At 34.4% G+C, this 14,227-nt stretch overlaps 1 protein-coding gene across 1 annotated transcript in view; it reads right to left on the minus strand.

Moving 5' to 3' along the window:
- Positions 1 to 14,227, minus strand: part of cadps2 (Ca++-dependent secretion activator 2) — a 141,000-nt gene that overhangs the window by 22,858 nt on the left and 103,915 nt on the right. Inside the window, exons 19-25 of the mRNA XM_041256302.1 lie at positions 10,739 to 10,880; positions 10,417 to 10,536; positions 6,910 to 7,065; positions 6,526 to 6,673; positions 1,991 to 2,059; positions 1,243 to 1,326; positions 1,106 to 1,138 (exon numbers count right to left, since the gene is read on the minus strand). Coding sequence (XP_041112236.1) covers positions 1,106 to 1,138; positions 1,243 to 1,326; positions 1,991 to 2,059; positions 6,526 to 6,673; positions 6,910 to 7,065; positions 10,417 to 10,536; positions 10,739 to 10,880 — 752 coding nt within the window. The remainder of the gene's footprint in view (positions 1 to 1,105; positions 1,139 to 1,242; positions 1,327 to 1,990; positions 2,060 to 6,525; positions 6,674 to 6,909; positions 7,066 to 10,416; positions 10,537 to 10,738; positions 10,881 to 14,227) is intronic.

Here is a 14,227-nt window from a genome sequence, read left to right on the forward strand (position 1 = left end):
ACTGTTTAAAACGTGCTTTCAAAAGTTCTTAACAGATTGATGCAATTGTAAGTGTTGCAACGGTTGGCAGCTTTTGTACATCTCATTATAATATTTGTGAACCCTCATTTGCACTCTGCCCCTTTTTGCACAATTATGCAGGAACGCTAATAATTACATATTCATGTAAGGCTGAACAGCAAAGAAAAACTGCTCCCGCAAAACATTCCCTAAAAAGTCGCAAATAGCACTGTGCTTGTTTAGTACATTTCATCCTAGACTTCCGAATTGTTTGCAACAGATGCAACACTTTAGTACATCTACCCCTAGGTCTTCAGTAAATCTCACATGTATTCTTTTTAAGCTAGGGGTAACCACAGATTTTCAAGAGAATAAAGTTAAGGAAGTGTACAAAAACAAACTGGATTCTGTTTCACAGCCGACATCAGCAGCTTATCAAAACTGGTAGACCTGTAGGGTTAAATAAGGGTGTAGTCTAGCGGATTAACTTGGAGTTAATTACCAGTGAAGCTGGACAGATAAACATGTTGTGTAAAAAGAAATGAAAAAGAAATAAACCCTTGATAATTATATACTACAAATACTATCGCTTCCTGCTGCTACTCCTAATCTCACAGGTGCAGCTTTTAAAAGTTGGGCTGTTCTTGTACTGTAGGTGGGTCCTTTTCCTGTTTTTCAGCAACAAGCTTGAGAATAGAATAAGTAGCTTAACCTTCCGTGAGGGGGTCACAAATATGTTCATGGTGAGAAGGAACACTGTCATGGTGCTTTCGTTTTTTTTTTTTTGTTTTGTTTTTTTTAACAAGCCTATAATGTAATGCAATCAGGAAGCTCACCTGCACCAGTTGAGAGTACTTGCAACATTCAGCTGACGCACGCATTTTCCCAAGAATTTTTTTTTTTTAATCTTTTTATTTCTATTTTAAAAAACAACAACTCCCTCCCTCCCCGTTTACAGTGGGGCAACCACTTAGTCCCTTTACATTTAAGTCCACTAAGCTGCTCCACATTATGCTCAAGTACAGCGTAAAATAGTAAAACTGAGCCCCTGGTTTACAACTCCTCTACACAACCTAGTTTTAAATGCCAAGGAGATCATACTTACAGGAACATCAACATATTTTGCAGCTGCCTTCACCTGGAAAACCAAAAGATAAATAAACAGCAATAATAATAACACCACACTTAAAGTTTAAAATTAAACTTTATAAATGATGGTTCACAAACACATTTAACACTTACAGTAAAAGAAAGAATGGAAGAAAACAATGTTCCCTCATCATATCTTGATAGTTTGGATAGTACTCCTTCCAATACTGCAACAAACTAGAGTAAAACATATTTATTGGTAAGATTTCTTTTATCTATCACATATAAGCAAGAAAAAAAAAAAGCCATAAAGATTACCTTATAGTGGCAACTAAGAAATCTAAGGTTGACAAACATGAAGGTAAATATCTACTTCCAAAATCATTAAAACATTAACTGATTTAATAATAAACCTTAAAAACACTACAAGAAATTTTCAGTTTTTTTATAAAGGTGTGAGCCGGAAAACAATGCAGCAGGGTATTCTAGTTTTGGTAATAAGTTACATTAATTTAATGGTGACGCACTAGCCTGTTTGCCTCATTTTTATCCGTTATCTACCTCTGGCTTTTTTTTTTTTTTTTGCAGCAAGCATATCTGTTATTCTTTCCTTAATCCCTGTGGGGAAACTACTACAGAAAATGTGATGGATACAGAGAAGCACCCATAGCTTTGGCTTTCACGATGTCAACCAGTCACTTATGCTAAACATTTTTACAACACATTCCATTTCGCAATGTTTTATCCAGTGTCAAGAAAAGGTCTTTTGCATACACATGGCAAAATGTATTTAAAATATGTATAGGGCAGTATACATTATAGGGCACTGTACATTTTCACTCAAACATGACAGAATACAGCATGGCAGTACAAATATAAGGGAAGTGGGGTTTGCCAGTACCTTTGAAACCAACAAGGACATCATTTCGTTAAAGGCTTCTTCAATTAGGTCGTCTATTTTCGAATGGTACTGTTAAAAAAAAATATATATATATATAAAAAATGGATTTTAAGATTCATAATTCAGTGATATTTCTGTTTAGTAGACTGTCAAAAGCTGCAAAATACTGTATGCCATGAATAATTGTTATTATGAACACCGCAGACCTGAAACCCTGAACACAATCCACCCACCCAATTCATTTTACATTCACTGATGAAAATCTTCCCATGTACACTGAGTTAAGCAGCTAATAGGCCTATTATTGGAATTAATTTAGTTCCCAGTCTCATTCAGACGAAGTAATCTGAAGGATACTCTTTGTCTTCCAAACAATTATGACATCCATGTGTTTTTCTTAGACAGGTCTAGCTGCCAGGACAAAAGACTTGCACAAGATTCAATTAATGCAACATTTAAATGTCTGATAATACTTATTCACAAGTTATTTAAATAGTTCTGGAGGAAAATAAAGACCTTTTTATTCATATGAAAGAGTATTTGCTGCTAGCATTGCAAGCAGAGATTCTGACAAATCTAACAATTTACTGTTACAGTATCTTGAAGAAAGACTGAAATCCAGTTTCAGGCAACAAAGGCAGTTGATTTGTCACAAATGAAAAGGTGCTGATACAGTGCCTTGAAAAAGAATTCAGACCCTTCCTATGGTGTCCCATTTTGTAAAATTACAAAATGATGCATACACATTTTTTTAAACTTATTATTTTATTCAAAACTTGAATGCTCAAACTGAAGACTGCTAGGGGTAAGATAAGTTACAGTAAATGACAGCAAGAACTAAAGAGAAAAAACTGAAATATATTGATTGCATAAGTTTTCAAACCCGTCAACTCAATATTTGGTGGACGCACCTTTGGAAGCAATTACATCTGCAAGTCTTTTTGCGTTGGCTTGGTGCAATTTGTGCCCATTCTTCTTGGCAGATTCGCTCAAGTTCTCTCAAGTTGCTTGGGGATTGCTTATGGACAGCTATTTTCAAGTCCTGCTGAAAGGTGAATTTTTAACCCAGTTTTAAGTCTTTAGCATATTGAAACAGGTTTTCCTCTAGTATTTGCCTGTACTTTGCTCCATCCATTTTTCCTTCAATCCTAACAAGCTTTCCAGTCCCTGCTGAGGAGAAGCATCCCCATAGCATGATGCTGCCACTACCATGCTTGACTATAGGGATGATGTTGATTGGGAGATGTGCTATGTTGGGTCTGCGCCAAACGTAAAGCTTGGCATTTACACCAAAAAGTTGGTCTCGTCTGACCACAACACCTTTTGCCACATTTTTGCAGGCTCACTCAGGTGCTTTGTTGCAAACTCCATGCGGGCTTTGAGATGGCTTGTTTTTAGTAATGTCTTCCTTCTTGCCACCCTGCCATACAGGCTACTTTTGTGTTCTGGATATTGCTGACTGATGCACATTTTCTCCCATCCAAGCCATTGAACTCTGTAGCTCTTTCAAAGTTGTTGTTGGCCTCACACTGGCATCCCTCACCAGTTTCCTCCTTGCACGGCTGCTAAGTTTGGAGGGACGGCCTGATCTAGGCAGTGTCTGGGTGGTACAGTGCACCTTCTATTTCTTGATGATTGGGTAAACTGGGGGTCAAGAAGAGCTACTTCCTTGTAGTAACCCCTGGGCAACGTCTCTGACGGCAAAAAGCTCTTCAAATCGAACTTACCACGCAATGCTTAAGCAATGTTGTGCTTGGTTAGTACTTGGATGGGAGACCACCTGGGAATACTGAGTGCTGTAGGCTGCATGTTAAGCTCATATGAATATACATATATATATATATATATATATGAGATATTCAGAGACTTCGGTATTTTTTTGTACCCTTCTCCTGATCTGTGCTCTTCAACGACTTTATCCTTACTTTATTGCTTTGGAAGCTCCTTGGTCTTCATGGTTGAGTCTTGATATTCACTACTTGACCAAGGAACCTCACAGAGACAGGTGTTTTTATTACAAAATCATGAGAACCACTAATATTGCACACAGACAGAAGCCATTCAACTAACTGTGTGGCTCGTTAAGGTTATTTTGTGCATCGGAATTAATTTAGGTTTGCCACAGCAAAAGGTTGTAATACTTACGCAATCATGACTTTTCCATTTTTATTTCATATTATCTATTTACTTATTTCTTTTTGTTTTTGCTTTGAATATGTGGAACAGGTTGTGCGTATATCACATATAAATTCCTACTTCAAAGTGTCATGGCAGCAAGCTTTAAAGCAACAATATGTGAAAACTGTGAGAGGGTCTGAATACTTCTGCAAGGCACTGAAGGTCCCTAGAATTATTATTATTATTTTTTTTTTTTAAATCACATTTCAAATGCCCCTTAAGGACTTTACTCTATTACTCAATTAACACAGGGTGATTGGATTTAATAGTCTGTGGTGAATATGTGACCATAAAAATAACCCTTCATTTGACATTGTTTGTCTGGTTGCAAGCTTCCAATAGCCAAGTAAATGTGTATTATAAAGATCAACCTTACATTCACAGTTCCAGGCTGTTTCAGACACTGAATATATGTGTGTGTGTGTGTGTGTGTGTGCTATATATATATATATATATATATATATATATATATATATATATATACTGGCTGTAGTATACACAGGCAATGGTAATTATAGATAAAGGCCATTTTACCTAAGTGTCCATCTTTGCAAACGTATTTTGTTAAGATAGAATGATTTCATTTCAATGAAACAACACTAAACAATAGAAAAGTGGATATATCATGAAGGCAGTGTCTTTCTTTTACAGTTTTGGTGTTCAAACTATTAAACATAATACAAATTCAATTTTATTTCCTTGCTGCATCGCTGAAGGTTTGTACTGACAGCCATCTTAGTATTACAAAAAGAAGATGAGGCGACAAACTGCTATTGAAAAGCCATTCAATGTGTTCACATGATGAAGCATGACTGTGTTCTAATGAATGAAATAAGGAAATAAAATGAACTGCAAGTTACCATGAAAAAGGGAGTTTTTGCAAAATAAAAACACTTTGTTTAAACATTAATTCAACTGATGCTCTTTATTTGCCCCACACCATCCTGCAGCATGAATTATAGGAGTAACTGATATGCAGATATAAACTAACTAAATATAATTTAGATAACAAATTACATTTAGTATTATATATGTCACCTTCTTTATAGCAAGTGAGAAACAACTTTACCACCAGCAGAAGGTGGAAGTTGAAATCATTTTGAATGTATACTTTAGAAAAAGTTATAACTACATTCTAGGTTCCTTGCTGTTTTCATTATATATGGTATCGTTAGGTGACATTATCCGCAGACACGGACCGAACTTCCATTGCTATGCTGATGATACGGAACTATATTTGTCCCTAAAGCCAGGAATTTCTTCTGCCTGGGTGTTATTATCTACCTGCCTTACAGACATCAAGCATTGGATGTCACGGAATTTTCTTTTGTTGAATTCAGATAAAATATATGTTATGCTAGTGGGCTCACAGAACCAACTATAAGGAAATGTAGGATTACATGAGCTTCACCCTTGTCATCTCTCATCAAAATTTAAACCTGAAATTAAGAGTTTGGGGGTCATCTTTAATCCTGATCGCTCATTTGAGACTCATATTATGGAAGTTACTAAAGTATCTTTTTACCATTTGAGAAATATAGCCAAACTTAGACCAATTATTTCTGTATCTGATGCCGAGAGACTAATGCATCCCTTTGTTTCATCTAGAATTGATTATTTTTTCTGGTGTCCCAAAATGTGTGGTATCCCACTTGGAGCTTATTCAGAATATTGCCACTAGAATTCTGACTAAAACCAGAAAAACTTAACATATTACCCCTGTTTTGGTCTCTTTACACTGGCTCCCTGTGCAGTATAGAATTGATTTTGAAGATTTTGCTGTTAAATTACAATGCCCTGAATGGATTAGCACCTAGTTATTTGCAGGCGTTCCAAACCATACTCTGAGATCACAGGATGCGGGGCTGATGTTTATTCCTAGGGTCAACAAAAGCAACATGGGAAGTAGAGCTTTTTCTTGTAGAGCTCCTAAATTATGGAATGCTCTGCCTTAATTTGTTGGGGAAGCGACCGTTACAATTTTCAAGTCAAGGCCAAAAACACACTTTTATAAAATGGCTTTCTTATCTTAATGCGTTTTAATGTAACTTTAAAATTGCTACTAGTATTAACTTAAATAAAAAATGATAAATTACCAGAGGAAAAAAAATAAATAACAGGCTCCCTTGAGAAAGATATGTACAACATATCGAAACACTGGGCAGCTTTGAGCTAATATATATATATATAATATATATATATATATATATATATATATATATATATATATATATATATATATATATATATATATATATATATATATATATATATATATATAGATAGATAGATAGATAGATTGTATTAAGATTGACTAACCTGTAAGTATAATAATTTTTATTTACATGTATGCGCACCTCTTGTCCTGCATCTAAAACACAGAGCTTGGTGCACTGCTTCTTGGCATCCATTAGCACATTAAACATGGTACAAACAGAAGGAGAGATTCTGTAATCCGTTGATTTGCTGGCCTTCTGCATCTTCGCATCAAAAGCCATTCTTGTTCTGCTTAACAAAACAAAGACCATTCAATCATTTTCAAAAGGATGACCATGTATAATTTTTAACATAGTGTTTGAAGAATCTTTAAGTATAAATGAAATATGTATGTGTGTGTGTGTGTGTGTGTGGTATATTTTTATATATATATATATATATATATATATATATATATATATATATATATATATATATAGACACACACACACACACACACACACACACAATGTATATTGTCTGACCTTTTAACAGAGGCCTCCACCATGTCACTGGCCATCAGTTTGAGCCTTTGCTCTAAATGTTGGGCAAATTCAGGCTCTGGCCAATGCAAGTCACAGACAAACATCTGCAGCGCATCCAGCTTCCAGAACAGGTCTTCTGATGTGGTTGATCCATTGCTAAAAATACAATAAAACAAAATAAATAAATAAAATAAATAAATCACACATTTTTTTAAAGTTACATATTTTTCATAAATAAATCATACATACAATCATGCTAAAATTGCACATCCTCAGGCAAATTAATGATCCAGAGTTTCTCAGACAGTGAAATACAATACTACCACAAAAACAACAGCAACACTGTGCAACCTATCAAACAAAACAAGAATTATGCAATGTAACAGATGTCATGAATGTCTTCATCATTTAATTGTTCACAATTTACTGTTTTAAGTATCATAGTATGCTGCATGCTATCTCTCTGAACATATGTCTTTACTTCCACAGAGATCCTGATCTTGATTAGGGTTAGGGAGTTGAAGCTTCTCCGCTGACACTACTCCTCCTTAACATGCCTTGAGGTGTAAAAGCAGTGGCTGCCCACTTTCGCATCACATCTGAAGAGACAATTCTCAATCAGCATGGCTCCGTGACACATGCTTCTTACAGAGTCAAAACACTCAGGCTAGCATTCATTAGAGGGAGGCAGGGAAACACCAGTATCATTTTTGAGTAATAACAAATCTGGCATTTTACTTTTCTCCCTGTGCTATCCGACCACCATAAACTTGAAAGGTTATTTTCTCTTGCATGCAGACATCGCGCCTCCCAAGTTCAAATGTGCTTTTTTTATTAGAGGATAAACACCATTTTAAAGGTTCTTAAATGCTGTATTATTATTGGTCTAGAGTCAATGAAAATGACGAAAATTATGTCGATACACATATATACAGAACAAAAGAGGTAGCCCTCCCTGCCTAATTTATAAAAAATGCATTGTGTGGGTTAAAAATGCTCTGAGCAGCACATTTAATAAAATGTACAGCAAAAGGCAAATAGAAACTAGAAAAGGCCTGCCTTTAGCCTTTAAAAGACTGTTAGGTTCTCCAATATAACATAATAAAAATAGCTTGGAAAGATACAGTGTAATTAAGCCAATGCAATAATAACTCCCATCCTGGCTAATTAAAAGACTTTTTGCTCAACAAGGTGTCCCAAGTCTCCACTTCCCCCTTACCTTCCCTTTATCTATCCCTGCCAATCAGAGAGCTCTCTAGTCTTGCCTGGATATCCTCTGAGCATGATCCCCAATGGAGTAAAGAACTGCAAAACACTGTGAAGGGCTATCACCCAATATGTTTCTGAAATCTGAAATATCCTTAACCTAGAAGACTTAACTTACAGAATACAAATTAACAAACAAATTACTTGAAACATAAGCATGCAAGCTTTTAAAATTATTTCTTACCTCTTATTAACATTATCATCTTTATTATCATTTTTATACTTTAAATTGGGATATTAAGGTGTTTTAAAGAAAGCGATTTACAGTTAAATATCTTTTTGTACTGAACAATCTAATCATTTTCACAAGCAATAATTTTGACTTCGTCAAATATTGGATATTTGCAGTATGCTGGCACCTGACTATCCAAAAATATTTTTATATCAGGTGTCGTAGACAGAGGTCTGATGAACTCTCCTATGTATAGCTGTCTTTGAATCTATTTTTTCACAAATATCACAAAATTGGACCAGGATCAATGTGAACAAAAGTCAATACCTTTACTGTATTTTTTGCATTTTCACTTTCATTCTTTTCGATAGCTTTAGAAGAATTTCAAACTTATATAAAATATCAGGGAGTGTAAAAAGATGTATCAATATTATTGTATTTGGTAAAATACACACCTACACACACAGTGTTGTAAATATGTATTGATTGCATACTGATTGTTTTTTTTTTTTTTAAATATGCACTTGATAACTGATTAGACAACATACCAAAAACATTTGTTTTTTTCTTATGAACAAAAGTTGTACTACCCAAAAATACAACGACTATGTTAAAGTGCTTTAAAAAAGGAGAATAAACATTTTCTAAAAAAGCTGAATATGTTTCATGAACTGAAAACTTAATTGAAAAAGTCCCTGACACATTTATTTATTTTTTGGAACGTGGCCCAATACTTGTAGCACTAAAAGCTGTATTCATATTTTAAGCTGTTCAGACAAAGTATGAAATTCATGAAATATATATTTTTAGTATATATATATAAAAAAAAAAAAAAATATATATATATATATATATATATATATATATATATATATATATATATATATATATATATATATATAATTCAAGTGCTGTCTTTGGCATTATTCCAAGTTTCGCCAAGTTGCTAAAAGCTTGGTTTAAGGAAAGTAATTGCTCAAAGTCAGTTGTTTAATTTAGTAAATTAAGTAAAGTTATTGATCCTGACATTTAATTATATTAAACACATCACATATAATATACAATATTAATATAATCTTTAACATGCAATAACTTTATTAGGACCTGGTTGGGCCACAGTGACACCATGTGGCATAGATTCAAGAAGTTGCTGGACCTGACAAGTCTCTCCAACCATCTGTTGACGACCATTTTCCTTTCGTTTTGCCTTAGATGATACACTGATGACCGATGTCAGCCTACCAACATGACCAATCACAAACAGCCACAAGGTCGAATTCCCCCACTGTTTCTACAGTAGCATGTTAACACTATCACAAATGATCTAATTTATTGGGTTAAATTTTCCATTGATATATTGAAGTACCTGCCATATGCATACTGTATGCATCCATGTACTGTAATTGGCATGTTAGATACCACGTAATGAATCATTAATCACTAGAAGCAAACACAATAACACAATCACAATTTTAGTGAAAGAATAATGTGTAAAACAGTAAATAGGACTGGCAATCAGGAGTGATAAAAAATGCATACTGCCACTTCATAAACACCATCGATTACTTTTACAAGAAAAACAGCACATTACAGTAATTAAAGGTGTTTTAGCTCTTTCCCTCCTCACTAACCACTGGGAGTTATATATTCATTCCTAAATCCAAATGGGGGGGGGGTCAAATTGTTGTCTTGCGAAGATTGTAAATACAGTGAAAATTGAGACATTGATAGAAATTATGGACAAAGCATGTGATCTACATTTGGTATATAAGAAAAGGTTCATCATAAATTAAGGGAATAAGTGATAAGGAGTCAAGGCTTCAGTCAATGTGGATACATGGTATACAATGGAATGGAAGCACTTATTACCAAGTACTAAAAAACAACAAAACAATTGAAAAAGAGGTTCTCTAAATAAATGTAAACTTAAGTGTGAATTTAAAAGTTGACAACAAAATAAACATGCACTGTACACACGGAAAAAAACCATTACTCAAAACACCACAGGACAGGTCATGCTCATTTCATTCATGCAAATAAAGGACTCTTCAATGCTGAGAAATACGCACGTGTTAGCATATAAAGGAGCCATCCAGGATGGTGCAGAAAAGCTAGGTATTTGAGGAAGATTAAGGGGCAGACTTGGAACCTTTGGTAGAGGCACATTTGGGAGATTGTTGGTAATAGTCCTGCATGGGAACAAACAGCATATCAAGACATATCTTAATTAGAAAAGGGGTGAAAGTCCATTAAATTTTATGTCCATTAAAGAAAATAAAAAATAATGCCTATTGCACATTAATGCTTATTAACGCTCCGATTAAAAAAAAAAACAAACGTATTTTTTAAGCAGAAGATTTTCAAGCCTTCAAGCTTTCTGAAACTGCTTACTTGACTGGCTGCCATGTTTCCTGTTCAAATCCTCTGTGAATGGACTGGGCAATGGAAGACTCCATAAGATCAATGTAGCGGATAACCAGGGGGATAAAATAATCTTGCAAGTGCTTATGGAACTTCCCATTGCAGAGGAGAGCTGTCAGGGAACAAGAAAGAAAGAACACAATTAAATGCTATCCAAAATATTTGCATGCAACCCCCATTGTATCAAACCGCATGAACCAATTCAAAGGGTTTTGGTCAGCTAATAAAGCAATTGCACATTGGTATAGAGCATTTTAAAACATCTTAAAGCCCTGCAAATGAAATTACATGAACAAATCATCATGTACTGTAGGTATGCATGATTCTTCCAAAAAAGATTAATCACAAAATAATCAGTTGAAGTACAGAAAATGCATTTCCAACATAAACAACCAATCCATAACCTATTATACATGATAAACAGACACACTGGGTGAAGAACTTAAAACACTTTTAAGCAGAGTGTGGGAGGCTGCAGCATATGTCTTTTCTGTGAATACAATGAATGGCCAGGAGTACAAAGGAACAATATCAGACAAATGTGAAGGAGCAAGGTTGTAGACAGATTTTTTATAAATCAGATGTGGGAACAGTTTAAATTAAGATAAATGTGGGATAAGCCAGCTTTTTTATTAGTCTTTATTTGACCAGTAGCACTCAGCATGACAGTGTCAAGACAAATCATTAACATAGATAAAAGAAAAGAAGACACTGAAATAATCAATTATTGTTGAGTTACATGCATGAACTGGTTTAAAAGACGTGTCCTTGAGAGAATAGCCCTTTGTGAAATAGGAACCAGAATAAACAGAGAATAATCAAACACAGTAGAACTGTAAAAAAAAAAAAAAGAAGAACGGCTAGGCTCAATGAAGATGATTTTAATTTTTCTTTCGGGGTAACTATATTAAATGATTTAAATTGCACTAAAAACAAATCCTACTAAAAAGAAAACAAGCAGGAGTTTTGGCGGCAGATTGAGTTAGTCCCATTAGCCCCATGTAAAAAGCCCCGTTGAAATCCATCTCAGGATCATTTTTACAGTATTTCAACTCTTTACAAACAAAGCTCCTTGTTTTATCCTGTTTCCAAGGACTCAGGCAACATCACTGCAGCAACCTAAAAATAAATTCAGTGGAGCAGCTATACAAGTTCACCTCAACCACTCCCTGTCAAGACCTCCTCCTGGGTCCACTGCTTGCACCAGCTTAATCAGTGGAGCCCACTTCAAGCTCTACTTTCATCCACTAAAGGAGAACATGCCTTTAACTTAAAGTAACCAAGGACCTGCAGGGTTACAGTATTATCAACACTAGCTTCAGTACAATTATAATGAACTTCTTTCATACAAATAAATTATTTTTATATGCCTCCAGATATTAAAATATGGATAGGGCTGTACCATTTCACCACATCGCATTACATGTGCGTCTCAAATATGTATTTAGCAGCTGTCTGAGTTATTATCAATGGCTTACAACAGTATAATGTTAGAATGCCCTCTAGCGCTATATTGTAAACCTTGAGATGAGCTTTGTTCTTTTTTTTGTTTGCGACATATTAGTATAAATATAGTCTTTATATATCTATATATAATATATATATATATATATATATATATATATATATATATATATATATATATATATATACACACACACACACACACACACACACACACACACACACACACACACAAAATGGAGTTGAGCTTCCCAATGGGATTTTCACATTTTTATTTCCTAATGAGGGATTTTTTCGATAATGAGAGTTGACTTTAGCAGTCACTCTGGGCTCTATTATGACTAATTTGACTCCACTTCACTCTCCTTGTTAATTATTAACACTAGCCTTTTTATCCTCCCAAGGTTGTTTCTTTGTTTTTCTCGTTTCATTTTTTTTTAGATGAAATTTAGTTTGTAAATAGTATTCAAAACAAAAAAAAAACAATAGATTGTTAAGTACTGTATTATTACAAACACAGGGGTCTATTCAATTGATCTAAATGGCATACAAACAGCAGCACAGTTTAAATCATTAAAAGAAAGAAACTTTGTGAGAGCCAACATCGTGTGTGTTGGAGTCTCTGAAATATTTAACAGTAAGCAAAATTCCAGGTTTCTTCTTATTTCATTATTGTCTAGTTATTACATAAACATTATTTATAGTAGCCCTAGATTTCTTAGTTGCAATTATATTATAGTGGCTTTACATCACTAAGTGAAGGTTACAAATTAAATACAGTACTTTTTGTACTGTAGGCTTATATGTATTGTGATATAGGTGGGTTGGCACCCTTTACATAGGTGACCCAGACACAGAAACTGTACATTTAAGCACTTTTATTATTCACACATAGTAGCACAAAAACAAACAATACAAAACAAAAGCCTCTACAGTTGGAAGCACTAACTAAACTTGTTTTTCCCTAACTAAAGGGTTGGGACAGCTAAGCCGTTTTCCAAACAAAACCACTCCTTTAACTTACCAGGCTAGGCAAAGCCTTCACTGGTTTTCTTTACCTAAACTGGACAGCTAAGTTGTTTACTGGTCACAAAACAGATACTCTTCAAGAATACACACAGTACCTTCTTTGATGTACACACAGTACCTCCTCTTATTACGAGGCAGTCCTCTCACTAATGGAAGCTCCCTTTTTATATCATGTCGATGTTTTTAGGTTGACATTTATATCCCAGTATTAAACAAAAAACCACCAAAACAACACTATAATTGCTATGAGGCCATGTACTTTGAAATGTTTTTGTTTCACTGACATTCCCTGTTTGTTTATAAGGCAATTGAAATTGCCATGATTGCAATAGACACAAATAAACAACTAAAAGTGAAAATCCTAGATCAAAAGATATCATATTTACTTCAATTACTACCCATGTAATTTAGTTGAATAATAATGCAAGTTATACAAATCAGAGTCAGCCTCCCCACCAGTGATATGTTCTTAGATATGAAATAATCATTAATCTATTTTTCTGAATATCCACAGCATACAATAAATTGCTTCCAGTTAAATGTTTTAAAATTATTATCTTCAGTTAATGAAGTACATACTCTATAGGTGTGCAATTGATCACTGTACATTTATGTAGCTCTTCATACTGCCGGTGTCCATAAACTATATTTGTAAAACTAATCATAGGGTAACTGGCTCATTTTTTGTGGCATTCACACTTGCATGCAGGGACACAAGATCGAAAAACAGGATCATTAACTGTATTAATCAATAATTTATTAAGACAACAAACGTGTTTGATGAGGTACTTGTACATGGCAACGCTGGTGACGCCAAGCGTGTGACACTCAATTCTCATGATATATAAAATCAGACTACAAGCAATCCAGAAAAAATAAACACACACACACACATACATGCACACACACATTCTTTTTTTCTTGGTTGTCTACTGTAGTTACTAAAAATCTGCTAGATCTGATTGT

The sequence above is a fragment of the Polyodon spathula genome, chromosome 8 (assembly GCF_017654505.1).
Source record: "Polyodon spathula isolate WHYD16114869_AA chromosome 8, ASM1765450v1, whole genome shotgun sequence".
Taxonomy (NCBI): domain Eukaryota; kingdom Metazoa; phylum Chordata; class Actinopteri; order Acipenseriformes; family Polyodontidae; genus Polyodon; species Polyodon spathula.